Source organism: Pelodiscus sinensis, chromosome 24, assembly GCF_049634645.1.
Source record: "Pelodiscus sinensis isolate JC-2024 chromosome 24, ASM4963464v1, whole genome shotgun sequence".
NCBI lineage: Eukaryota > Metazoa > Chordata > Testudines > Trionychidae > Pelodiscus > Pelodiscus sinensis.
Genome location: NC_134734.1, coordinates 13,926,481 through 13,954,415, shown reverse-complemented (window position 1 = coordinate 13,954,415; position 27,935 = coordinate 13,926,481). Strand labels below are relative to the sequence as shown.

General features: G+C 53.2%; 1 protein-coding gene across 6 annotated transcripts in view; it reads right to left on the bottom strand.

The window, feature by feature from the left end:
• The window catches only part of ARHGAP30 (Rho GTPase activating protein 30), a 59,981-nt gene extending 33,006 nt beyond the window's left edge, over positions 1–26,975 (bottom strand). For all 6 annotated transcript variants that reach the window (XM_075908130.1, XM_075908133.1, XM_075908135.1 and 3 more), the window contains exons 1-3: positions 26,441–26,975; positions 12,859–12,961; positions 2,262–2,406 (exon numbers count right to left, since the gene is read on the bottom strand). In XM_075908130.1, the coding sequence (XP_075764245.1) occupies positions 2,262–2,406; positions 12,859–12,961; positions 26,441–26,549 (357 nt within the window). In that variant the 5' untranslated portion in view covers positions 26,550–26,975. The remainder of the gene's footprint in view (positions 1–2,261; positions 2,407–12,858; positions 12,962–26,440) is intronic.
• Positions 26,976–27,935: the final 960 nt, after the last annotated feature.

The following is a 27,935-nucleotide window of genomic DNA, read 5'->3' as shown; positions in this document are numbered from 1 at the left end:
AGATAGAATGCTGAAATTTGAATTGGATATAAATTCCCTGCCTGCTGTCTTTGTGTGGCAGAGATAAAGCAGGAGTTGAGAGACAGGGGGGCTGTGTCTACACTGCACCCCTTTTCCGGAAAAGGGATGCAGATAAGACAAGTCGGAATTGCAAATGAAGCAGGGATTTACATCTCCCCCGCTCCATTTGCATGAACATGGCTGCCACTTTTTTCCGGCTCGGGGCTTTGCCGGAGAAAAGCGCCAGTCTAGACAGGGATCTTTCGGAAAATAAAGCCTTTTCCGAAAGGTCCCTTATTCCTCTTAAAATCAGGAATAAGGGACCTTTCGGAAAAGGCTTTATTTTCCAAAAGATCCCTGTCTAGACTGGCGCTTTTTTCCAGCAAAGCCCTGAGCCGGAAAAAAGCAGCAGCCATGTTCATGCAAATGGAGCGGGGGAGATGTAAATCCCCACTTCATTTACAATTCCGACTTGTCTCATATGCATCCCTTTTCCGGAAAAGGGGTGCAGTGTAGACACAGCCAATGAGTTAAACCCAGGCAGGAATACCATGTCTCCAAGGAATTTGGAGCATGAGAATGGACTGAACAAAGAGAAAATTGGAAGTAAGTAAAAGGAAAAGTGAAACTGGTTGTGTTCAGGGTAATTTTTCTTGACTTTGTGGTTTGGTTTGAACTGCGCTGTGTGAATCTATGCCTTTCCTGCCCCTTTACCATCTAAGTTCTGTTCTGTCTACAAATAAATGCTTGACACTGTAATAGGGTGATTGTTGCCTTAAAGGTAGTAAGGACTAGTGGTCATCAATGCCTCTTCTATAGTGTGTCTCTTTAAATCATGGGATGTTTAGAATAGATAGAAACCTAGGATCTAAAGGGCACAGCAGAGAACAGTTGTTGACCGACCACTAGTCCTTATTGCCCCTGAAAGGGACCTTCTGCAGGCATGCATTGCCTCGGCCCTTTCAATCAGACAACTGCGAGTGCTGAATGGAACATGCACCTGTGGCCACGCGCAGGCCCAGGGGATACACAGAAACACTCTGATTTGCACACGCAGCATCGCTCACACCCGCCTGAGAACTGGCCCATCAGAGCGCTGGGGAGGGGGCCGGGCAGGGGGCCACCTGCTGCTGCTTTAATTCCCAGTGCTTCACCCCTGTGAGAACGAAGGAGGGTGTGAAATTGCCACAGCCAGCAGCCAAAACTGTCAGAGGTCTGCTTTCACAGCCACTCAGCTGTTGCTCCCCTCTGCACACGACCTCCCTCACCTCAGTTTGGTGGTACATTAAACCTAGGCTGGCTGACCCAGCTGGGGTACAGACTAAAGGGCCAAGCGAGGCTTTCACTGGGCTCAGAGCCACCCTGTCCATAGGACAAATCAGGGCAGCCATCCCAGGCCCTGTGCTTTTGGGGGCCCTGCAGCAGCCACTCCAAGTGTCCTACAGATGGGAAGGAACCAGGGGATTATGGGGGGCTGGTGAGGAGTGACAGCGGGGATCACCCCCCTCCACACACACACACACACACACACACACACACACACACACCACACACCACACACACACAGCAACCTGTCCCACCCTACTGCACTGCTCTGCTGGCCTGCTGCGCTAGCGTCTCCGCAGCGGTGGGAAGTGGAACAGCCCGGCCCCTGGGTTCTCTGCTTCCCGCCGCCATGGGGAAGTGACGTGCAGCAGGCTGGGAAAGGAGGCACAGTGAGGCGGAGCAGGCTGCTCTGCGTCCTGCTGCCCATGTGGGGAGCGGAGAGGGGGCAACTCCTGCTGCTGTCGCACCAGACCCTCGTAATCCCCCAGGCCCAGTTGCTCAAGGGCAGGGGCACGAGGGAAGAGCGGGGCAGAGTCAAGACGGAGCTTGTGGAAGAGCTAGAGCGGGGGCGGGGCCTATAGCAGGGAGAGGCTTGCCCCAGGCCCAGTGCCCCCCTCAGAATGGCCCCACTGGAGCATGTAATCTCCCACTTTGCAGTGTGAACGCAGGCTAAACCTCCTGCGTGCTAAAGCCCTCCCGCATCTTCTCACAAGTCCCCCTGTGCCCAGGAGGGACAAGTCTCCCACAATGCACTGGGAGCAAACCGCTGCCACAGAGAGACCCATGGGACCCTTCAGGGATGTGACACACATAAGCAGCGTGGCATAGGGAGGACACCGGCAGGCACTACCCGCCTCCACTGCAGTTTTCCCATCACCGGAGTTAGCGCTGTGGTGGCAGAATCCCGGGAAGGCAGCCTGCAGGGACAGACTCACCGCAAACTTGTCATAGAGCTGGTAGGTCAGGAGAGGGTTGGGGAGCTCCCGGAAGTAGGCTTTGCAGAGGGAGCTGACGCAGTGGATGTCCTGCAAGTACACATCCTTGTTGAGATCGGGGCAGCGGTCGCCATCGAACTCCTGCCTGTGAAGGAAGAGAGGGAGACATTGATTGCACTGGTGGGGAGGGAGACCAGACTGGGCCAGCTGGGGAGCTGCAGCAGGGCTTGCCGGCTTAGGTGGGACGTATTCCTGGATCAATCACCACACCGTCTACTCTATATTTGAGAGAGTTTGTCTGTGAGCGAGCAAGTCTGTCTATCCATCCGTTTGTTCAAGAACGCCTCCTAAATGGTAAGCGCTAGGACCACTAAATTTGGTACAGTATACGGCTTCCTCTTATCATAACTTAAAGCAAGGGTCAGCCACCTTTCCAAGGTGGTGTGCCAATTATAGAATCATAGAACACTAGAACTGGAAGGGACCTCGAGAGGGCACCAAGCCCAGTCCCCTGCCCTCATGGCAGGACCAAGCACAGTCTAGAATAGAGAAGAAGCACCAAGATTTGTTTGCCAATCTTGTTTGCCAAGATTTAACCTCCTGACCTAGGCCATGCTGCTCTCCTGGGGGGGAGGCGGGGTGGGCGGGAGAAGGTGGGGAAGGGGGGAGGTTGTCTCCTTCTCGTGCCCTGTGGACCACCTGGGTCAATGCAAACCTTACCACAGGCTACCTGCTGCTAATGGAAACTCATTGTTAATTATATCATTTTGCTAGTGCAGCAGCTGGGGAGAACGGTTTCATTGAAATTATTAAACAGATTAAGCATTTTAACTCTCATGTTAGTTTATCAAACTTCATTTTAAATATAGTAAAAAGTGTCCAACACAAAAGGTTTCACTATTTCTTTATGGCAGGAGTGAGGAACCTTTTTTGAGTTGGGGGTCGCTGACCCACAGAAAAAAAATCAGTTGGGGACCACACAAGTGAGAAGCAACACATCTCCTCCACCTCATTGATGTGGTCCCAAACTGAGACCCCTCACTTGTCTAGCACTCCAGCCCCAATGGGGTGAAGGGAAGGAGTAGGGAGGACTGAGGTTCCGGACTTCCCATAGGCCAGATTTACTTTTCTGGGGTACCAAAGTTAGTGGATTTTGTGGGCTCCTTAGGCTCTGGGGTAGGAACAAAAATGGGGTGTTCAATGTGCAGGACAAGGCTGCCAGGGATAGGGATGCAGGATCTGGGTGGGAGATGGGGTGCAGGACAGGGTGAGGAGGGCAGGGTCTGGAAAGGGAGTTTGGCGGCAGGAGAGGGCATGAGGTGGGGGGTTGGGGCAGGAATGCAGAAAAGGTGAGAGGGTGAGAATGCAGCCAAATAGCTAGTTGAGGAGGAAGGCAAAGAGGTGGGGAGTAAAGGAAAGTGCAGCTTTTGCAAAGTAAAATTATATCCCTCCCCACATTTCCCCTCTGCTCCAGCTACGCTTCCCTCAGCCCCACGATCCCTCCAGCGTGATCCCCTGCATTGTCCCATGCCACTCAGTGCAACCCCTGCCCCCTCTCATCCTGCCCCCGCATCCTCCTTCACCCCCGCTCCTGCCCCAGGAGTGCATCTCTGTGTCCCCCAGCGCATTCACCATCAGAACAGCAGTGCTGGGACTTGCAGACCCCCGGGAGCAGCACTGGGGTGAGGAGAGGTGGGGTTAGGGGCAGAGTCTCTTCCCTGCCCAGCCTAGCCCTTTTCCTGAAGGCTGCAGCTCCAGGGCTGGGGCAGACTGGTTGCAGTGGAGTGCCAGGGGAGGGGCTTCCCCCCCGCACACAGCTTGTGGGGAGCAGTGTGGTGCAGCCCAGACCCCAGTGTGCCATTTGTGCTGGCTGCCCAGCCCCGGCTCTGGAGCAGGCCCAGCCACGGCCCCACCAGAAGGAGGCGGCAACCCCAGGGACCCACATGCACTGCAGGAGGGTGGAGCCGGTGCTCCAGTCTGCAGCTGCACGGCTGAGGCTGGAGCCGCAGCACTGACTTCCTGCTGTGGGGGGGGGAGGGGGAGGCGGGGCTGAGCTCCCGCCCTGTGTGCCAGTAATAAAAAAAGGGGGGGGGGGGCTCGTGTGCCCCTTGTGGCACGCATGCCGGGGGTTGCTAACCCCTGACTTAAAGCAAAATAAAGGTTCCCTCCCGATTCATACAGGGACGCATAAAACCATACAGAAAAGAGACAGGATCACCAGGCAGGTGCAAGGGGCTGGCTGTGGGTGCACGCCCTCCCCCCATCCGGGACTGCCCCAGTCCTGAGCTTCTCACCCCCCAAGTGCCCTTTAGGGAGAACGGGGGAGGGGACCTGCAGCTTCCCAAACTACCCCCCCGCCCAGTTCCTACAGGAACCTTACTGGCTGTTCCCCTTCCTCAGGGAGTGAGGGGAAAGTGCACAGTTTGCTGCATTCCTCACTCTGGCTGGGGAGCGCAGGGGGGCAGACAAACCTGCACCTGCCCCAGCTGAGGGACATGCACCCCTCCCCCCGCCTGTCCCCGTGGAGCTGCAGCAGCCATGGAGAGGCGCTTCTCACCTGGCCCCAAGCTGCTACAGTGAGAGAGGGCCGGGGTAGTCCTCTCTCCTCGGGGCAGCCTGCACCCTGAACCCCTCCTCCCCACCCCCACCCCACAGCAATGACTGAAATGAAGAAAATCAAAAATTAAGTACAACAGCCGAGCCGGGTACATTTTCTAGTCTTTAATGAAAGCTTAATCGTTAAGTCAAGACAGGAGAGGCGGAAGTTTCCTAACAGCGTTGGGCGTGGGGGAGACACTGATGCCCCAACCATGGCCTCGTCCCTTCTCCCCAAGGCCCCTTCCTCCTCAGGCCATACAGAAAAGAGACAGAATCACCAGACAGGTGAAAGGGGTTGGCTGGGGGCGCCCCTCCCCCAGCCACAGTCTGGGACTCCCCAGCCCCAAGTCTCCCACCCCCGGTGGAAGGCGATGAGGGGCCTGAAGTCGCCCCTAACCAGATTCATACGGGGACATTGGTGGCTGTTCCCCTTCATCATTGTCAGGGAGCAAGGGGGAATGCAGTTTGCTGCATTCCTGACTCTGGCTGGGGAGTACAGGGGGCAGAGGAGCCGTGCACTTGGCTCTCACTCCCTGACAGGGGCAGGAAGGGAGAGTATGTCTACACTCCAGTTTTGTCGGAAAAATGACTGTTTTTCCGACAAAACTTGAGGAACGTCCACCCTGTAATCGCGTTCCTCCACAAGAAAATGGAAAGAACAGAGGGGTTTTTCCAGCACTGGTAAACCTCATTCTACGAGGAAGACGCCTTTTTGCAAAAGAGCTGTCGCAAAAAGGTGTGTGTGGACGGGGAAGAGGGAGAAAAGAAAAAGAAGAAGAGGAAAAAGGAAAAAGCACAGGTGCTCTGGCGGCCATTCTGTCCATAGCAATCACAGCTTACATGTGAGAAAGCGTCCAGACTGAATGGTCCGATCGCTTTTTCGATGAACTTTTGCAGTGTGGATGCTCTCTTTCGGAAGATGTTTTTTCAGAAGATCTCTTCCAAAAAAAGCTTCTTCTGAAAGAAGCCTCTAGTCTAGAGGTAGCCAGAAAGAGTAAACAGCCCTGGTACAAATCTGCACGGTGTCTGTGTGTGTGGGGGGGAGATCTTTGGATTCCACCCTCACTTCTCACCCCCCTATACATCCATCTCTTGCTCTGAACCCCTTCTGAATCCCCAACCCTGACTACTGCACCCCCCACACCTCCAGCCCTAAGCACCTCCTCACCCCTGCACCCTCAATACCTGCACCCCCCCACATCCCCAAGCTCCTGCCCTGAGCCCCCCTCCACCTAGACTCCCCAACACCCTGCCTTGAGACCCCCGCACTCTAACCCACAATTAAATTTCTTACAGGTACTGCTGTACCACAACCCCTGCAACCTCCTGCCATGAGGGCTCCCGGGGGGGGGGGAAGACTGTGATATGACAGTATTTGTAAAAAAATTAAGTTACTTTCACCCCTGGACTGAACCAAGATGAGCCAGAAAAATAGGATGAGCCTGGAATAGGATTGCTTCTCAATAAACCTTACAGAGAATGAGCTATGAGGAAAGACTGAAAGAATTGGGCTTGTTTAGTTTGGAAAAGAGAAGACAGAGAGGGGTTTTCAAGTATCTAAAAAGGTGTCACAAGGAGGAGGGAGAAAAATTGTTCTCCTTAGCCTCTGAGGATAGGACAAGAAGCAATGGGCTTAAACTGCAGCAAGAGAGGTTTAGGTTAAACATCAGAAAAAACTTCCTACCTGTCAGGGTGGTTAAACTCTGGACTAAATTGCCTAGGGAGGTTGGGGAATCTCCATCTCTGGAGATATTTAAGAGCACATTAGATAGATATCTATCAGGAATGGACAAGACAGTTTTTGGTCCTGCTGTGAGGGCAGGGGATTGGACTCGATCTCTCAAGGTCCCTTCCAGTTCTCGTATTCTATGAGTCTATGATTCTATGAAAAGTGATAAAATGGAGAAATTTGGACTTCTGCTCTGTTTTGGCACAGCTAAATTAATGCTTAAGAATTGAATATTCCTCCTCAACGGTAAGAGCTAGGATCACCAAGTTCAGTATACGGCTTCCTCTTATCATAACTTAAAACAAGGTCTGGGTTTGGTTGTGCCAGGAAAATGGAATGTGCCTGGAATGGGATTGCTTCTCATAAAACAAAATGGAAAAGAATCACCAAATCAAGTACAGTCTTCAAAATTGCAAAAATTGAGCGAATGTTGAAAGAGACTGAACCACGAGCCAGAAAAATAGGATGAACCTGGGATAGGATTGCTTCTCAATAAACCTTACAGAAAAGGGATAAAACAGAGAAATTTGGAGCAGTGCTCTGTTTTGGCACAACTAAATCAGGGTATGTCTACACTACAAAGTTAGTTCGAACTAACGGACGTTAGTTCGAACTAACTTTAATAGGTGCTACACTAGCGCTCCGCTAGTTCGAATTTGAATCGAACTAGCGGAGCGCTTAGTTCGAACTAGGTAAACCTCATTTTACGAGGACTAACGCCTAGTTCGAACTAGCTAGTTCGAACTAAGGGCTGTGTAGCCCTTTAGTTCGAACTAGTGGGAGGCTAGCCCTCCCCAGGTTTCCCTGGTGGCCACTCTGGCCAACACCAGGGAAACTCTATGCCCCCCTCCCGGCCCCGGACCCCTTAAAGGGGCACGGGCTGGCTACGGTGCCCGTGCCAGGTACAAGCCTGCCAGCACCCAGCTAGCAGACCCTGTACCTGGCACGGCACAGAGCCACCCACCCGATGCCCCCCAGCCCACCCCCTCTTGCCGGGACCAGGCTGGCGGCTCCCGGGAGCTTGCCCTGGACCACAAGAGGCGGGCACCTTCCTGGGCTAGTGCGGACATCGTGGACCTCGTCCACGATCTCCGCACTAGGCACAGGAAAGTGGCCGTCTAGGGCAGGAGAGCTGCCAGCCTGGCCACCCAGGACCAGGTGTGCATGAAAATCAAGGGGGTCCACTGAGACCCCCGACACTGAGCCCTGAGCTTACAATGGCCGTCCTGGGTCAGACCAAAGGTCCATCTAGCCCAGTAGCCTGTCTGCCAACAGCGGCCAACCCTAGGGACCCTGGAGGGGATGGACCGAAGACAATGACCAAGCCATTTGTCTCGTGCCATCCCTCTCCAGCCTTCCACAAACTTTGGGCATGGACACCACTCCTACCCTCTGGCTAATAGGACTCCATGGACCCAACCTCCATCACTTTATCTCACTTCCCTTTCAACTCTGTTCTAGTTGTAGCCTTCACAGCCTCCTGCAGCAAGGAGTTCCACAGGTTAACTATTTGCTTTGTCAAGAACAACTTTCTCTTACTAGTTTCAAGCCTGCTACCCATTCCTTTCCTTTGGTGTCCTCTAGTCCTTCTTTATGGGAACTCAGGAAGAACTTTTCTGAATGCACCCTCTCCACCCAACCCCTGCTTTTAGAGACCTCTATCCTGTCCCCCCTCCGTCTCCTCTTTTCTAAGCTGAACAGTCCCAGTCTCTGTAGCCTTTCTTCATCTGGGACCTGTTCCCAACCCCTGATCATGTTAGTTGCCCTCCCCTCTCCCAGCCTTTCTCTTCCCCTCTCCCACCTCCTTTTCCCAGTCTCCCCCAGTTTTTTTTCAATAAAGACAGAGTCAATGTTGGAAGAAACGTTATCTTTATTTTGTACATCAATAAGAAGGGGGGCTAAGGAAGGGTAAGTGGAAGGAGGTGAGGGAGGAATGGGGTACGAGCCCCCGATGGGGAGGACTGGGCTGGCTCTGCGGGCTTCTGGGGCAGCCTGCGGCAAGTGCAGCCGGGCTGATGGCCGAGTGGTGTGATGTGCCCAGTGTGGGCACTCAGGGCACTCCAAGCCAGAACTTCTTTGCAAGCGGGGCACCCCTTAGAACTGTGTGTCCGGGGTGGGGGTCGAGACCCTTTAAGCGCAGCCCTCGGCTAGCCTGAGACAGCATCTCCATGCTCTAAGTCCTCCTTTTATGCCCTGCCGGCACTGCTTCCGGCCATCCTTAAGCCCTGTTCAGAGTCCACTCAATGTGGACTTGCTAGTTCGAACTAGCAAAACGCTAGTTCGAACTAGTTTTTAGTTCTAGATGCGGTAGTTCGAACTAGCTTAGTTCGAATTAACTAATTCGAACTAAGTTAGTTCGAACTAGTGCTGTAGTGTAGACGTACCCTCAGTGCTTAAGGTTTGAAAACTAGAAGATAACGTTATTGAAAACCACATTGACTGTAGCCTTTTTTTGTTAAAGCATAGCAAATGATAAAAGTTTATAGGGACAAATTAAAAACACACTTGATGGAATTCCCATTTAAAGAATTTACCAAAAAACAATTAAATGGGGGGAAAAATGTAACAATCCCCTTTTTAAAAGAAATCTGAAATAAAAATTAACTTCATAAAAACAACACTGTATTTCTGAAAAATACAATCATGTACAGTTTCCTTTTATTTTCCAAACCAAAACCAAAACCAACCCTTTAGTGCGTTAAGAACCGGAGCAATGCTGGGTAAAATCTCATAGTGCAGGGATGGGCAAGAGGCAGTGAGCGGGCCAGATGCGGCCTGCCAAACAGCCAGATCCAGCTGTCTCACTGACACCCTTACTACAGAGCAGTTGCAGCCCCTGTAAACAGCTGGCTGCTCATTGCTATGCAGTCTGGGTAGGGAGGAGAAAGCTTCCACTATCCCCGCCCCCCAGCAAAATCCCTCAGCTCCTATTGGCCAGTTTCCAGCCAATAGGAGTTGAGAAATTTTGCTGAAGGCAGGGCCAGTGAATGAAGCCTCACTCCTCCCTGTGCTGGAGCAGAGCCAGGTGGAGCAGCCGCCCCCCCCCCCCCCCAAGCATGGAGCAGAGCTGCTGGCTGGGAGCCACCTAGGTAAGTGCCTCCCAGCCAGAGCCTGCCTCTGGCACCCACCTCTCTCTCTCCCCCCCACCCCAGGCCACCACCCAAACCCTCTGTATCCCCTCTCCCCATCTCCTCCCCAGACCCTGCACCCCCTCCTACATCCCTCCCACAGGCCAGAATCCATTCTTCCACCCAGACCCCCTCCCTGACCCTGCATCCCAAGCTCCTTGTGACAGAGCATCTTCCCTGCACTGGCCCTTTAAGGGTTAAAACCCAGCCATGGAAGAGGGCTGGAGCAGAGGAGCCAGCAGCTGTGGCACCAATTAGGGCCCACCTGAGGCTGTGTAAATAAAGGGTCCTGGAGGGATGGAGACAGACACACACACACACACGTACACGTACACGTACGTATGTGCTCTAACTTGGAAGCAGGAGGGACCTGGCTGCCAGGGAAACTGAAAGCTTCCTGAGACAGGGTAGGGTTGGGGAAAGGCAGGCAGAGCTCGGGAGCTCTGCCCAGGCAAGCTCTCAGGCTGCAGGGCTTGATGCAAGGCCTGAACGTACTAAGACTGCAGGAAGGCAGTCAGGGAAGGCAAAGGCAGAAGGCCCACCCCTGTGCTAGTGTAACTCTATTGAAAATGACACCTATGATGTTGACGGAAAAAGTGAGTCTTTAATATGTCCTTCCCATGTGTGAAATGAATTGTGTTATGTGCGCCAATATGGGGGTGATGTGCGATGGATCCCCTCTATACTGGTGCACATAACAAAATGCATGTGGCGGGGATGGGGCTGAGGCAGTCAGAGTGTGGGCAGGTGCTCAGGGCAGGGGCAAAGAGTTGCCGTGAGGGTTGCGGCCTCTGAGGTGGGGCCAGAGATGTGGAGTTTGGGGTGCAGGTGCCACAGGGCTGTGACAGGGAAAGAGGACTCCCTTCCCCCCCCTCCCCACAGCAGCACCAGGGATGGAGAGGGAAGGGCACCTCTCCTATGGCCGCAGCAGGTCCAGGCCAGGCTGGGTTGGGACTAGGATAGTGGCACTTAAGAGGCTGCTATGCAGCCACACAGCCTAGAGGTAATTTAATTCATCGGGGAATCATATGTCTGGTGCGGGCCCATTCTAGCAGCACAGAGTTGTCACCCCTTCCTGGCTAGCCCATGCTGCAGTGTATCGCTCCATTGTCTGCCATCACAACAGCCCAGAAAAGTCAGTGGAAAACCATTAATGATAAACGATAAACACTGAAACCACTGGGAGGTGAAAAGGAGCGTGATAAAGACAGGAGCTCGCTTCTTCTGGGAGTAAAGACAAAAGACTGATTCAGTCTATCTCTGGGCAGAGAAAGACACTTAGCATCCATTCACTCTTGTTAGTGGGGGTGATTCAGGAAGGATTGGACTCTGGTTCCCGGCAAGCCAGCCAGCTCTGCCACCATCTGAATTTTGCAGGGGAAAACCTACTTCATTAGCTAGGAAAGGGAGCTTATTAATAAGGGTAGGACCCAGGTTCCATTTTATGATGTTTTGTAGTGTAACCATCTACTGCCATCTCTCAGAAGCTTTGTTCTTTCTTAAATAAACCTCCTTTTAGGCCTTGTCTACATGACCAAGACAAAACTTATGTCAACACCCAAAACTCGACAAAACAAAAGTCACCAGAGTGGTTCACAGTAGGGATGTAATAGTGTAGTCAATTTACCAATGAGCATTAACCAATAAGCTTTTGCTTTAGACTACACACATTTCCCTCCCGCCCTCTTGCCAGTAAATTTTTTAGCAGGTTGGCCATCAGCCTGGGTCAGTTCTAGCTTGCACCAGGTCCAGGAGCTCAGACCCATCCTCCTCCCAGACAGGGGCTGCTGCCACTCCACCCTGCTGCCTCTGATACAGGGCAACAGGCAGCCAGTCTGCGAGGGAGGCTGGTTTTTAAACCGGCTCTTCTTGTGGACCAGCTCCCCAAGCTGCTGGGGTGGCCTGGCACCCCAAGCTGCTGCCTCCTTTTGCGCAAAAACTTGCCAGCTGTCTACACTGGCCGCTTGAATTTGCGTAAGAGCACTGACTTTGTAATGTACAAAATCAGTGCTTCTTGTGCAAATACTTTCACGCTCCCGCTTGGGAAAAAGCCCTTGCACAAGAGGGCCAGTGTAGACAGGGAAGAACTGTTTTGGTGATCGGGGCTTTCTTGTGCAAAATCGCGTCTAGACTGGCCACGGATGCTTTTGCGCAAAAGCATCCGTGCCAATCTAGACGTGCTTTTGTGGAAATACTTTTAACGGAAAAACTTAGAGGGCCCTGCTCTCTCCATAGCTTTGCAGGAGTCTGTTTGATGTTCCACGTACCAGGGAAAGGGTTTGCTCTTCCATCAGCCTTTCATCCTTCAGGGCAAATTTGAGACTGATTTATAGTTTACCCCCAGATGTGAGCTTTCCAAGGTTGAGATGGCCAGCAAGGAAAATGTGTGTTATGAAATACTGTTCTGTGCCCAGAGGTGTGTGACGCGAGGGGGCAGGAGGGAGGGAAAAAAAAAAGACTCAGCACCCATAAGCTGCAAGTTTTATGGACCCGTTGTGCCCTGGCACCAGGAATATTCATGGCACCACCAAAATTTTTGCAAACCTGCCATCCCAGTCAGCAGGGCCGGACTAAGGGGTGGGCGTGCCGGGCAGCTGCCCGGGGCGCCAACTGATGGGGGGGGCGCCTGATGGCAGCTGTAAGGGGCGCACGGTGTCCCTTATAGTTGCCATCAGGCACCACACGCCCGGCTCCCGCAGCGCCACTCCCATCCCCATGGCGCTGGCCATCAGCGCCCTTCCCCCCATGGCCACAGGGCCCTGCACGGCCAGGCGCTGTGCACCAGCAACGGGGGCCGGGCTGGGCAGCGCAGCGCATGCACCGTGCGCACCCGGGGCAGGCCCACGCATGAGCCATGCACTCCGGGCGGGCCTTGCACCTGGAGGCGGCGCCAAGTCCCCGGGGCACCAGAATGACTTGGGCTGGCCCTGCCAGTCAGCACCTTTAAAAGTCCCTAGATTCATAGAGTTTAAGGTCATTAGATCATATTGTCTGACACGCCCTGTGTAACACCAACCAGAGCATTTCACCCAGTTACCTGTCTAGTGGGCTAATGTGTCAGACACATGGGAAGTCCCCCCCCATCCCAGACATGCATGTGAGCAGCCCCTCCAATGGGAGGCCTTTACAGCCCCAGGCTTACCTCAGCTTCTGGATGTTTGAGGAGACCCCAGAGAGCCTGTAGATCCCGTCCACAATGCCGTGCTGCTCAACAAACTCTGTGCAACTCCTCAGCACCTGAGGGACTGGGGGAGAGAGGAGAGTCAGCTGGAGCCCTGCAGCCAATTGGGGAGAGTCATGGACATGAAGGCCAAAACCGTGAGTGAGCCCCCATCATCTCCTCTGGAGCAGGAGGTCTCCTCTGCGCTGTCCCCCACCGTGGACACACACCCTGCCTGGCTCTCAAGTGGGAAGACAGGCAGCAGTTCCCACCTCTCTGGGCCTCAGGGGTCCAACACAACATTCAGACCCATGCAGGGAAATCTGAGATCTCAGGGGCGCAGTAGCTGCAGGAAAACATTAACATGGGGCTGTAGAGAAAGGACTTGTCTACACAGGGAGTTAATGAGGAACATCTGATCTGCTTTAAATTCAGATTACTCCAGATTAGGATATTTGTGTAAACGTGTAACCACTGGAAGTTTTAGCGGTTTCACACAAGGGGGAGGGCAGGTGGGAGTGCTTGTGGGGAGCTGGCTTATCAGATGATCATGTAATTGACTACACATTGACATTCCTAATCCAGATTACTTGACTTTACTCGGCTGTGTCTACACTGGGCCACTTATTCTGGAAAATCAGCCGCTTTTCCGGAATAAGTTGCGAGCTGTCTACACTGGCCCTTGAATTTCCGGAAAAGCAATGATGCTCTACTGTACAAAATCAGCTGTTATTCCGGAAAAACTATTCTGCTCCCGCTCGGGCATAAGTGCTTATTCCGGAACACTGTTCTGGAAAAGGTCCAGTGTAGACAGCCCAGTAGTCTTTTCCGGAAAAAAGCCCCAATCGTGAAAATGGCAATCGGGGCTCTTTTCCGGAAAAGTGTGTCTATATTGGCCACAGACGCTTTTCCGGAAAAAGGGCTTTTCCGGAAAAGCAGCCTGCCAATGTAGACGCTCCTTTTCCGGAAAAACTGAAAACAGAATAGTATTCCATTTTAAGCAGTTCCGGAAATTCATGCCAGTGTAGACACAGCCCTCCAGTTTACCTTTCCAGTGTAAACCAATTCCTTGCTGCAAGGTCAGCTCTTAGCATGAGCTTTGAGAAGCAGCTGTCCCAGGGCATTGCAGCAAAAGGGCCCTGGTTAGGAGAGCCGCATAGAACCCATGCTGGGGACTTTCTGCCTCCCAGCTCCCTGAAAGGCAGAGGCTGTTCCAAATCAGTCCTGTGCAATTAGAGGTGGTGATCCCCGCAGAATACATTCTTCAGACCATCCTGAGCCCTCTTGGCGAAGGGGTCTGGCCTGGGAAGCATTTGGCATTTGCCACTCAGAAATCAGAAGACATGGAGCACCCTGCTGTATGAGAGAAGAGGCAGGGTTGGGGTGTGAAGATGGGGTGGGGAGGAGAGACCAGCAAGTGTCTGTGATTCATCCCCACCTTCCTACAGTCCTCAGAGGCCAGCCCTGGCAGCAGGGGGGCAAATACTGCACACAACGCAGCTTGTTCAAGGTGTTCCACCTGTCACCCCTGAACTCCCCCACTCCAGCAGGACCTGCCTGACTCTGCCCAGTACAGCCCTTAGCCACACTCAGCTCTCCTCCCACACAACATGTCACTGGCCTAATGCCCAGGCTGCTCCTGTGGGTCTCCTGGCCTCACTGGAAACGAGGTTCACCTCACAGTGATTACCAACAACTGGCATGAGCTCCCCTTTGCCCTCTCCCCCAGATAATCCTGCATCTCCAGTGGCTACATGGGTAACCACATGGGAATCATTAAAAAAGGGACAGAGAATAAGACAGCAAATATCTCATTGCCTCTATATAAAACCATGGTAAGCCCACATCTTGAATACTGCATACAGATGTGGTTGCCTCATCTAAAACACCAATATCTTAGCATTAGAACAAATTCATTACAGGTCAACAAAAATGATTAGAGGTTTGGAGCAGGTCCCATATGAAGAGAGATTAAAAAAACAGGGACATTTCACCTTAGAAAAGAGGAGACTATGGGGGGTATGACAGAGGTGTATACAATCATGATTGGTGTGGAGAAAGTGAATATGGAAAAGTTATTTATATGTTCCCATAACATAAGAACTAGGGGTCACCAAACGATGTTATAATAGGAAACAGGTTTAAAACAAACAAAAGGAAGTTTTTCTTCATGCAGTGCACAGTCAACCCGTGGAACTCCTTGCCAGAGAATGTAGTGAAGATCAGGACTTTAACAGGGTTCCAAAAAGAGCTAGATAAATTAATGGAGGTTAGGTCCATCAATGGCTATTAGCCAGGATGGGTAGAAATGGTGTCCCTAGCCTCTGTTAATCAGAGGCTGGAAATGGGTGATAGGGGAGGGGTCACTTCCTCTGGGGCAGCTGGCATTGGCCACTGTCAGAAGACCCAATACTGGCCTTACATCAGGGCTGGGCAAAATACAGCCCGGGGAGGTGGCAGAGCTACAGGGACCCTCAGGAACACGCAGCTGCCGCATTTAACACAGACCCTGCATTTCTCTGCTCTGCAGGGAGGGGGAGGCTTCATGCAGTTGTCCCCTCTTTGCCCAATTTTCAGCTCCTATTGGCCAGAAACAACCAGCCAATAAGAACTGACCACAGCCAATCTCCCAGCTCCAATTGGCTGGAAACAGGCAGCCAATCAGAGCTGAGAGATTGACCTGCGAGCCAGGGGCAGCCTGGCTTCAGAGCCATGTGCAGGGAGCAGCCTGTATTTTCCAGCAGGCTGGGGCTGCTGGGCAGGAGACAATTAGGTAAACTCCTCCCAGCCAGCGCCTGCCTCTGGCACCCCAACCCCTCCTGCATCCCAGCTCCCTCCTCCAGATCACAATCTGCACCCCCTGTCCCAGGTGACAACTTCCCTCTCAGACCCTGTATCGCCTCCTACACCCCTCCCCCAGGCCAGAATCCTCTCCTGCACCCACGCTCCCTCCCTGACCCTACAGCCCCATCCCCTGACCCAGGTCACAACTCCCTCTTCCACCCAAACACCCTCTGAGACCTCACGCCGTCTCCTGCACCCCAGTTCCTTACTCCGTGCACCTTTCTGCACCCATCCTCCACCCTAGACCCTCCTCCACTGAAAAGTGTGGCCTTGACCACTTATCAAAATCTTGGAGTGGCCCCCCCACCAAACATTATTGCCCACCCCTGCTGCCTTAGATGGACCTTTGGTCTGACCCAGTGTGGCTGTTCTCATGTGCATCTGCAAGAATTCCACAGATATCCGCATCCACATCTCCGGATACCCAGGTATATAAAGCAGATAGCCACAAATTCGCAGGGCTCTAGAAACCAATTTGTATCCACATCTGTCTCCTCCCCCTATTATCTAGAATGAGAACCGCATGACTATGTGTCCAGGCCTTACAAGACTAAGAAAAACCAAAGTATGACCCAAGGAGAAGGATGGCCTGCGGGCTAAGACATCACACTGAAAGACCTGGCTTTGATTCCCTGCTCTGACACAGCTATCCTGTGTGTGACTTTGGCCAATCATGTAATCGACCCTGTGCCTCAGTTTCCCATCTGTGAAATGTCTGTTTAGATTTTTTGGGAACGGTCTCCTATATGTACGTGCAGCACCTAGCACTGAAATTCATCCTGAGCCTCTACCTTAATATTACGAAGAAATTATAACAATGTTCCGATTGCAGTTACCATGTATTCTGGCTTGCACTCTGTGTCACCTGTACAGCTCCTCCACTAGGGTTATCAATTTTGGTTGGACGTATTCCTGGAGGTTTCATCAAATGACATAATCTTTAATTAAAGATGAATCTTTAATTCATGGAGATTCCAGAACCATGCTGGGTCCTACTCCTTAGGTCTCTGCTTGCAGGGACCTTTCAGTACATTTGATGGGCGTTAAGCAAAAAAGGAACACAGCTGCGCCTGACGGCGTGGTTTCTCGTTGGGGAGGTGTGACTGGCTGGAGTCACATCAGTTGATTTCATTTCTGTACCACATACAGGAAATGAAATGCGCTCCCAGGATGAGGAGCGAAATCTCTGTGCTCAGTCGGGGCGGGGGGAGGGGAGAAGTGTACGAGTGTGTGTGTGGGCGCGCATGTGTGTGCGTGCGTAGGCAAAGGCATTAGAGATGTGGAAAGAGAGAGACATCCACTGCCTTAATGGATGTTCTTGTATCAGTTTAAAACTACTCACATCGGTTTAGTTGGTGCCTGTACCTTTACCAACGCAAGATACACCAATATGTCAGGTTTAAATCCATCTGCCAGCAGCCACACACAAAACTGTGCCCTGATGCTGCTGAACGGGATAGCTGGCTTTCATGATCTCATGATACATGGTGTCTAACAGCTCCAGCAGCTGGAGTCAGGGGATTACACAAAGGGCTCTGCTTTCATGTAACCATCTCCTGGTTCTTAAGCCTCGTGGTTGCAGAGAAAAGCTGAAAAATGTGACCCCTGAGCTACGTCTACACGGGCATGAATTTCCGGAAATGTTTAAAACGGAACAGTTTTCCAATATAAGTATTTCCGGAAAAAGAGCGTCTACATTGGCAGGATGCTTTTCCGGAAAAGCCCCTTTTCTGGAAAAGTGTCCGTGGCCAATGTAGATGCGCTTTTCTGGAAAAGAGCCCCGATCGTCATTTTCGCGATCAGGGCTTTTTTCCGGAAAAGACTACTGTGCTGTCTACACTGGCCCTTTTCCGGAACAGTTTTTCAGAAAAAGGACCTTTGCCCAAGCGGGAACAGCATAATTTTTCTGGAAAAGCAGCTAATTTCATACAGTAGATCGTCAGTGCTTTTCCGGAAATTCAAGGGGCCAGTGTAGACAGCTCACAGCTTATTCCAGAAAAGCGGCTGCTTTTCCGGAATAAGTGGCCCAGTGTAGACACAGCCCTGATGTCTGAAGCACCAGATGGCAAAGGACAAGACCCCACGGTGGATTAGTTTAAAAAACTCTACGTGCTTTTGAATGTTCTCACATTGTTTTAGGGGCTGAGGCCTGATTTTTCAACACTTGGGGTAGGTGATCCTGGAGCTCTGCAATTTGCTGGAAGCAAAAGTACTAGAGCAGGTGCCTTTCCCCCTTCTTCGCATAGAGACTCCTGTCCGGATTCCGCGCATCTTGTCTCCATTCAGTTGTGGCTGATTTCTTTTTGAATCGGTTTTGGTTCAGTCCCAGACGAAGCCAGAGGGAAGTCAGGGGAGGGAGGGAGCAAGGCCAGAGGAGTGCAATGCAAGGTCTTAGATCCTGCCTCCCTTGGGGAGTCCCTGTCGCCCCATCCATCTCTCTGGTTAGGGAGGCAGTTCCAGGGACACCCATATAAAAGTTGGCTTCTGGAAGCCCCGCACTAGTCTCTGGGCGGCTGTCTCCCTCCCCCCCCCCCCACATTCATCATAGAATCATAGAGCTGGAAGACACTTCAGGGGGTCATCAAGTCCAGCCCCCTGCCCAAGGCAGGACCAATCCCAACTATATCAACCCAGCCAGGGCTTTGTCGAGGCGAGACTTAAAAACCTCTAGGGATGGAGATTCCACCACCTCCCTAGGTAACCCATTCCAGTGCTTCACCACCCTCCTAGTGAAATAGTTTTTCCGAATATCTAACCTAGACCTCACCCCGACTGTAACTTGAGACCATTGCTCCTTGTTCTGCCATCCCTCACTACTGTGAATAACCTTTCTCCATCCTTTTTGGAACCTCCCTTCAGGAAGTTGAAGGCTGCTATCAAATCCCCCCTCACTCTTCGCTTCTGCAGCCTAAACAATCCCAAATCCCTCAGTCTCTCCTCATAGGTCATGTGCTCCAGCCCCCTAATCATTTTGGTTGCCCTCTGCTGGATCTTCTCCAATGCGTCCACATCCTTTCTATAGTGGGGGGCCCAGAACTGGACACAATACTCCAGATGTGGCCTCACCAGAGCCAAATAAAGGGGAACAATCACTTCTCTAGATCTGCTGGCAATGCTCCTTCTAATGCACTTTAATATGCCATTAGCCTTCTTGGCTACAAGGGCACACTGTTGACTCATATCCAGCTTCTCATCCACTGTCATCCCCAGGTCCTTTTCTGTAGAACTGCTACTTAGCCATCGCTAAGCCATCATCAGACCACCGCTTCCTGCCCTAGATGATAGGGGGTTGTACCAGAAGAGGGAGGGGTCTGCTCTCACCCCCCAAGGAGAGAGCTTTGTGGGGGAGGGCCCATAAAGACCCACTCTGCAACAGAATCATGAACGATCTAAGCCCCCCACAATAGACACTTTAAATATCTCTCGCACATTGCTTACCCTAAATATCTCCTTCCTCACCCAGTGCTCACCCCAAGTATCTCCTCTGCCTCCGATACTCACCCTAAACCTCTGCCCAAGTGTCACCCCAAACATCTCCCTCCCAATCAAGGCACCCCATGATCGCAGCCCCTGCATGGCTGCCTTGTCCTGTTTGGTATTAAGTATCAGGAGCTACCTACAGAAGAGATGGATTTGAGGGCTGCCCTGCTTTCTCTGTGGGCAGCAAGGGGCCTTCTGCCTCCCCAGCCCAAGAGTTCCTACTTTAAGCTGGTGGGGTCCATCCCTGAGAAGGGCGGGCATGGCCCCTGCACCCTCAGAGGCCTTTGGGGTGGGGCAGGCTGGGACGTGACCCATATGGCTGCAGAGAGAGTCCCTACAGTGGTCTGTCATTAGGGACCCCAAAGCAGCAGGTGTCAGCTCTAACCTGTTGAGACGCATGGGACAGCGCACACCCCTGAGAGCGATGGTGGTGGGCTCTCTGCAGACTCAGGCAGCCTTACCCCAGGTCACATTTCCAAGGAAGGGCTAGAAACGTCACCTTTTCGAAGGCGAGCGCTGGGGCGCCAGTGCTGTCCAATGCCTGTGGGAGCTGGGGCCCTAAACACAGGCTTGTAGCTCTTATGCCTTCATCAGGTCTCGGGCGAGAGACTAGATCTGGTTACTATATGATGGCAAAGAGCTAAAGGAGATTCCCTCCTTGGTGCATATCGCAAAGGCCTAGGCCGTACAGTTCTGAGTGCCCATAGCCATAGCTGTCCGTCATAGCCGTGGCTGTCCGTCTGTTACCGTACATACAGCGCTTTACACCTGCTAGCTTGCAGCTGCTGCCTTTGCAAACACTCATTCTCTGCTCTGCTGCCTACCACCAACACTTTTAACACCTACATTTTCACATCAAAAGCTATGAATGGGACTCATCCAGCCCACTGAATTAGCCTAATTAACACTGGACCTACAGTCAACAGGAACTTCTGCTGTTATATGTATCTCTTGGTTTCTGTTATTTCCACTCCAGTTTAGTTCACCTGATGAAGTGGGTTTTACCCATGAAAGCTTGTGATTCTATACATTGTATTAGTCTCTAAGGCTCTGTCTAGACTGCAAGCCTCTTTCGAAAGAGCCTCTTTCGAACGAGAGCATCTAGACTGCACGTGGAACTTTCGAAAGAGCAAGCTGCTTTTTCGAAAGAAAGCACCCAGTGAGTCTGGATGCTCTCTTTCGAAGAAGCCCTATTTACATTCAAGAACGCCTTCTTTCGAAAGAAGCACTTTCGAAAGAAGGCGTTCTTCCTCGTGAAATGAGGTTTACCGCCGTCGAAAGAAAAGCCGCGTTCTTTCGATTTAATTTCGAAAGAACGCAGCTGCAGTCTAGACGCAGGTGAAGTTTTTTCGGAAAAAGGCTACTTTTCCCGAAAAAACCCCTGAGTCTGGACACAGCCTATGGTGCCACAGGACTGCTCATTGTTTTTAAAGTTACAGGTTAACACGGCTCCCCCTCTGAAACTTCTGAGTGTATCAGTGAGCTAAGGGGACCTCCAAGGCAGATGGGTCTAGAACCCAGCCCCCACACCTGCGACTGCTGCTCTGTAATAGGTCTCATCAGCTGCTCAGATGATTCATGGAGCTGCTCAGGTATTGGTGCCTATGTACGTTTCAGATCGCTGGATGGGCTTCCATGCTAAGAACCAACCCTACCAGAGCCTCGTCGTGCACCGATTTCACAAAGTGCATGCCAGTTCCCAGGTACCATCGAATTACGGCCCTGACTTGGCTCGTTTCCTGCAACGCTTCCCTTAAGAAGTGGCATGGAGCTGACACTGATCAGTCACCTGCTACCATCCTCTCTGCAACAAGAGACAGAAAATGGATGGCAGTTGATCAGGGCAGAGCCAGCTCTCTTGCGGCTTTTTGCATTCCTGCTCTGATCTCATCAGCGAGGTGGGGTTGACCTTGTTAATACTCAAATAAGGGAAAACCCAGGGTACTGCAGGAAGTGGTGGCTATGACTGATTCTTTTCTTGTTCTCATTACCGACTAACCCTGTGGCACCATGCTGGGGGGACTGTCTTCTGACTTAGGTCTCTCCCTTAGCCCATGATCCTAATCACTTTTTATGCTCCTGTCCCACCCACATTTCAACCTGGGGCATGAACATTCTGATCCTCGACATTTCCCCCCACCTCCAGTTGGGCACAATATTCCCCCCTTTCTATCCCGGACTGCTGTGAAAGCCTTGCCATGCAACCGGGCTGTTCAGCGTTCCACCCCAGAGGTGGCCGCATTGCCCCTTTGGCTGAAGCGCTACTTGTAGAGAGTTAAGCTCCAACTGCCACACATGGCCGCTTCTACAGTTTGGGGTGTCCCTAGCTTGAGACACGGAGGCTCTGGTTTGCAGAGGGGCTGCAAGCCCCCTGCTTCACATGGTGTTGTGGTTACTCAGTGCCTCTGAAATCCACCTCTCTCTCCTCTCACGCTGGCTGCCCCCAAAGTGACACCGTGTAGCAGTGGTGGCTGCTTTTGAAAATAGTGGCTTCTGAGATCACTTGGCTGCTTCCCTTTGAAGCGCATGGAACAATTAGAGTCCCAGTGCGGGGTTGTAATTCACAGTCCTGGACTTGAAAGAGCACCATATCCGTGGGGTTACTGGCACCGTGCAAGTACACATTCTCCATTAATGGCTTGGGCTTGCTACAGGTTGACTCTCTCTAGTCCAGCACCCTCAAGCCCTGACTGATTCTGAACTAGAGAATTGAACAGGCCACGAGAGGTCCATATTGTCTTGCAGCATTACCCCCACTTTCACTGCTTACTGGGCTGGTAGAGAACATTTAGGAGCAAGGGCACCATTTTGGGGAGGGGAGGAGAGAGGGGGCAGCAGCCGTGTGCTCCTGTACAGGGATTGCTTTTCATCCCTTTCCCCGGCCTATCAGGGAGTGAGGGGAAAGTACTTGCATTCCGCGCATTCCTCTCACACCTGGCTGGTCACCTGGGTTGCCCGGGGAACAGGATGAAAAGCAAACCATGTCCCGTCCCGGAGTGCATGGCTGCTGCCCCCCTACCCTCCCGAAATGGCGCCCTTGTTTAGGAGTAAATTGGAGCTAAATAACAGCACAGAACACTGAGAGCCAGGTCTGGTAACTGTAAACAAACTTTATAGGACCACAGGACACTTGGCCACACCCATGAAAAGTGGACCTCCAGCTCACTAAAATCATTCTGGACTAGGGATGTTTCCGAACCAGAGAGTTCAGGATTAGAGAGGTTCAGCCTGTATTGGGAGGGAACTTGGGCCTGGAAGGAGCCCTGCTCCTGCTAGCAAAGGCAGCCACATCATAACAACCCATTCAGAAACTTCCCAGGCTCCAGCAAAGGGCTAACTAGGCTGTTTGCACCCCCAAACAGGCTGGTCCAGAACCTTCTTCCTCCAGTGGTTAGAAACCTGCTTCTAACTCATAGTCTACATTCATTCCGGTCCAGTTTACCCCCATTTGTTCTTATTCCACTTGTGTCCTGTCACTTTAATAGCTTTTCTCCTTCCCTGGTGTTTCCGAAAGAACAAGGCAAGTGACCACACTGCCAAGCCCATTATTTTGAAATAATAACTCCTGCTTGTAAAGAGGAATACGCTTATTTTGAAATAGTTATTTCGGGAGTTATTTCAAAATAATTTCCCAGTGTAGACATAGCCACAGAGGGCAATCGCATCTTCTGGGTTGAGTATCCTCTTGTAATTCAGACCCTTCATATATTCCTGATCAGCCTGCACCTGGAATTTCCAGGGTCATCCAGGGAAAGTAAACAGACGCGTGTGATCAGTGTTCCCTCTAATTTTTTCCATCCATGTGTGGAATACACTTTGTTATATGCACCTAGGCAAGTGCACCATCAGTAGAAACACAGGCTGCCGGCTGTGGGCACTCTACCAATCAGCTGGGTGGGCACCTGAATCTTTCCTGGGCAGCTCCCCAAGCGCTCAGCTTTCAGGGAACACTGCTTGTGGTGTATCAGGGGCTTGTGGGTACAGATGGGCACCGTGGAGTGCCAGCACACAGTGCCCATCTAAGCCACCCTAGATCCTATCACCTGGGCTGTCCTTGAGATTTACAGTGCTTTACATGGGGGGAAGGGGCACTGCATGGGGTAGGAAGGCTCAGAGCTGTGGGGTCAGGAGCAGGGCAGGGAGTCATACATGCAGGAACTGGGTGGGAGGTGGGGTGCTGCAGGGCTGCTTCTGATCCCACCTCCAGGGTCCTGGCTACTGGCCTTATGCCTGGGGCTCTGCTGCTGGCCCCATGCCCAGTGTCCCAGTTGCTGCCCAGGGCTCTGCCATCAACCGCATGTCTGTCCCCAGCTCCCCCCCGCTCCAGGAGACATGGCCCTGCTCCCAGCCCCAGCAAAGCGGGATGGGTGAGCAGCAGCTGGGCACAGCCCGCAGGGGCTCTAGGGGATGGGGCTGGCGGCCCGAGCTGGTGCTGTCAGTGCTGCCGGTGCCTCGCTGTCCCGTCCCAGCAGCGTTGGCCCCTAAGCATTTGCAGCACACAGCCAGTGCCCCAACTTTAGCGGTGCCCTACGCAGCTGCATATTCTGTGTAAGCCTAAGGGCGGCCCTGCCTCCCACAACTGGTCAGTGTCTCCTCCGCAGAGCCCCGGAGCCAGCCTGCCGGTTTGAAGCCGTTGGACATCAGGAGGCAGAAATTCCTGCTGCGTATGGGTGGAGGAGAGAGGATACTGGTCTGAGCACGGCCCCTGCTGCTCCAGAGACTGGTTGTGGAGCAGCCACCTGTCAGACATGGTTCCTGCCCCAATCAGGTGGTTTCAGCTCAGGCAGCCTTCCAGGAAAGTGACTAAGGGTATGTCTACACTACCCCCCTAGTTCGAACTAGGGGGGTAATGTATGCATACCGAACTTGCTAATGAAGCCCGGGATTTGAATTTCCCGGGCTTCATTAGCATAAAGCCGGCTCCGCCATTTTTAAAAGCCGGCTTGTTCGAACCCCGTGCCGCGCGGCTACACGCGGCACGGGCTAGATAGTTCGAACGATGTAGCCATTCCGATCTATCTGTACGCCTCGTTCCAAATTTGCAAATTTGCTTTTTCTACTCATGAGGATTTCCAAGATTTCGACTTTTCATCCCAGTTTGAGATGGGGGAACATTCAAACTCATCAGAGAATTTGCAGGATGGGAAATTCACCCATCTGGTAGCACTGGAAGGGCCTGTCTGAAGTCCCGTTGAAATGACGGTCACTGAAAGAGCACCCACAGCTCTCAGCTTACAAATCAGATCCCTAACCTAGGGGCCTGCCGGCTCTTGGCCTTGCCACTGTCAGCCCTAGATACCCTAGTTTCCCCATCTGTAAAATGGACATAATCCTAATCACCCCTTTTAAATGGGCCTGAATTCCTCTGGCACATGGCACTGGGACATACCTGCACGTTTTCACGGTTCTAGCACAAGTATGGCTGCTGGTGACAAGACATCCCAGCATGCAATGCTGTAGCCAGCTCCACACAGCCGGGCCAAAGCAATGCATGGTGAGATACCTATGTCCCTCAGCTGCACCTCAGCACTGGGTGGCTCCAAACAGCAGCCTGTGGCACACCCCCTGTGTAAGCCCCCGGTCCCAAGCTTATTTACTAAGCACTTCCACTAGGGCAAGCTTGCATTTCCTTTGGCGGCACACGTTGCTCAATCTGCAGTGATGCAAACGCCCTTGTCAGCAATAGCCCAGCGACAGCAAAACAATCAGCGTGAATCACGCCTCCACCCTTCTTGCTGCACACTGAACCTGCCCCACTGCCAGGGTCTGGCACCCGCTGCACTGAGCCAGCTTCCTGTATCTCACGTGAGGCCTCCTCCCCAGGGCCGCCCGGATGCCACCTCTGCCAGAACCGAACTGAGAGCCGAGGGGTGGGGCAGGGACATTGCAGGGAGGGCTCTGTCCCCATGGGGCACCAGTTCCCCCCCAGACTGTGCCCCTCGCCCTGCCAGCTCTAACAAGGGAAGGGGATTTGGGAGCCCAGCCTGCAGCTCTGGCACTAGCCACATCACCTGATCTGAAAGCCACAGCACCAGTGGTTCTGTTTTATTTGGACTCTGGGCCGAGGAAGAGGCTCTCTGGGCACAGGAACCCCCAGGGCTACCCACAGAGCCTGCCACCAGTCTCCGCATCCCGCCAAGCTCTGGCAGCCCCAGGGGGGCAGCAGGGGTGGCATCGTGTCCACCCTGAGCTGAGCTGCTTTGCTTGGAGCCATGGCTCATGGGAGCTGTCTGCTCCCTGAGGGCAGGAGCCAGATTCGGGGGCCCAGATTCCCAGCTGGATTGTGGAAGTGCTGCAATTCTATATGCCAAACAAGCCTGCAATGATGTCTCAAGGCCAGCCCATACCCGGCATGATGGGGCCCTGTGACTGCTCAGAGCCAGCCCCACACCCAGCACTCGGGGCCAGCCCCATAACAGGCATGATGGGGCCCTGTGACTGTTTAGGGCCAGCTCCACTCCCAGCACTCAGAGCCAGCCCCGTAACCAGCACAATGGAGCCCTGTGAGGGCTCAGGACCAACCCCATGGGGGCCCGATGAATGCACAGAGCCTGTACCCGGCACAACGGGGCCCTGTGACTGCTCGGAGCCAGCGCCAGGCCCAGCACTCAGGGCCAGTCCCATACCCGGCACGACGGGGCCCTGTGACCTCTCAGAGCCAGCCCCATACCCTGCACGTCAGGGTCCTGAGCAGCTTCGATTCAAGTGACAAGTGAGACCAAGAGGCTTAAAGTGCTGTCCCCCTGAAGGCTCCTGTCCTGGAGCCTCGTCCATCTTCCTGGCTGTGCTGGGGCAGGATAGCTCAGTGGCTTGAGCATTGGTGTGCTAAATCCAGGGTTATGAGTTCAATCCTTGCGGAGGCCATTTGGGGCAAAAATTTGTCAGGGATGGTACTTGGTCCTGCTGTGAAGGCAGGGGACTGGACTTGATGACCTTTCAAGGTCCCTTCTAGCTCTAGGAGAGAGTCAATCTCCATTATTTATTTAAGCTGAGGAACGCGCCCAGAAGGGCTCAGAGCCGAGCTGAGCAGATGGTCTCAGACACCCGCTGCTGCACCAGGCCAGCCCATCGCTAGCGGCAACAGGGCCTCTGTGATGGAGACACCAGGGCCAGGTCTGGGCTCTGGGAGGGTCCCCCCCTGAGCACTGACCGGGGGGCAAGAGGGGTCTCCTGGCCCATTCCCTGCCGCAGCCCCTTGGGGAGTCAGAGGTCAGCGCCCGGAGGAGCACACCGCCCTTACCTTCCTGGCCAGACTGCTGCAGATGCTCCAGCAGGTCACACCCAAAGACCCGGTCCTTGGCTGCCCCTTTCCGTTTCGCCTTCTGCCGGGCTTTCATGGCGAGAGACATGGGGACAATCGGACCAGTCTGGGGGCTTCCAGGCTCTAACACACGAGCCCCAGCCCTTCCCACTGCTGGGACCACATGGGGGCTGGGCGGGCCGGTGAGGAAATCCTCAGCCCACGGCCTCTTTGGCGGCTGCCATTCACTGAGCAGCCCTGGGGAGGTGTCTCTTCCTCAAATCCACCCCATCGTCACCTCTCCAGCATCGACCCCTGGCTGCCGAGACCTCCGCTTGGGCTGGCTCCTCGGACAAGGGCGTCTTGTGGCCTGGGAACAAAGCCCCAGAAAATCCAGCCCCAGGCTTTGGAGAGCCCCTGGCAGAGCGGCTCAGCAACGGAAGCAGCACCCGAGAGAGGAAGCTGCTGAGGCCCAGGCCTGACGTGAAATCTTTGCACCGTTACACTCCCGTGCGCTGACTGCACTGGGGCTCCGCACTAGCAGGAAGTGAGTTCTGCCTCCAGGCTGACTTCCTCTCAAGCATCTTCAGAAACCACAGGGTACAACCACAGACCCACCCTCCTGATTCGCACACCCGCGCCAGGGATGGGGGCCCCCGGCACACATGGATTCACAGCCCTGGGCGTAGGCACGCAGATTCAAACACCCCCTTTCCGCTGCTGGCTCCTACACGCCCCACGGCACGGGATCCCAAATCCCACACCTGTGGACACCGATTCACGCAGAGAGTTATATGCACACACCCAGGAAAGGGCTCCCGATCCAATCCACACACACACGGAGACTCACACCCCCACAGTTTGACACGAATGGAATCTTCTCGCCTTCTCCCCACTCCATACCGTGTCTCAGTATCCTACCAACCCTTCAAGAGCTTGGGGTACAGCAGCACCGCTACAGGTCACTGAACAGAGACCCAGTTCACTCCCACATCAGGAGAATTGGGGGTCATGCAATTCCTGCCTGCTCCAGTAGGGGGCACCCTGCCACCAGGAGGGGGTCCTTGCCGGAACCAGTCTTCATGTGTGTCACCAGGCCACCGTGCCGGGCATTGTCAGAGCCAAGGCTCTGCAGCTGAGCCATTTGCGATCTGCAGCTATCCTGAAGTGACTGCCCTTGGAGGAAGGACATGCCCCCGGCAGAGTTATTGCCCCATGGGAGGGATGTTTAAAGGTAAGTGCAAGGCAGGTAGAAATGCCTATTAAAGAACCAGCTGCACAGGGCGCCAGAGAGCGACTGGCCATCACTTATGAACATAAGAACGGCCACACTGGGGCAGACCAAAGGTCCATCCAGCCCAGCATCCTGTCTGCTGACAATGGCCAATACCAGATGCCCCAGAGGGAGGGAATGCAACAGGTAATCATCATATGATTCCTCTCCTGTCATCCACATCCAGACAAACAGAGGCTAGGGACACCATTCCTACCCATC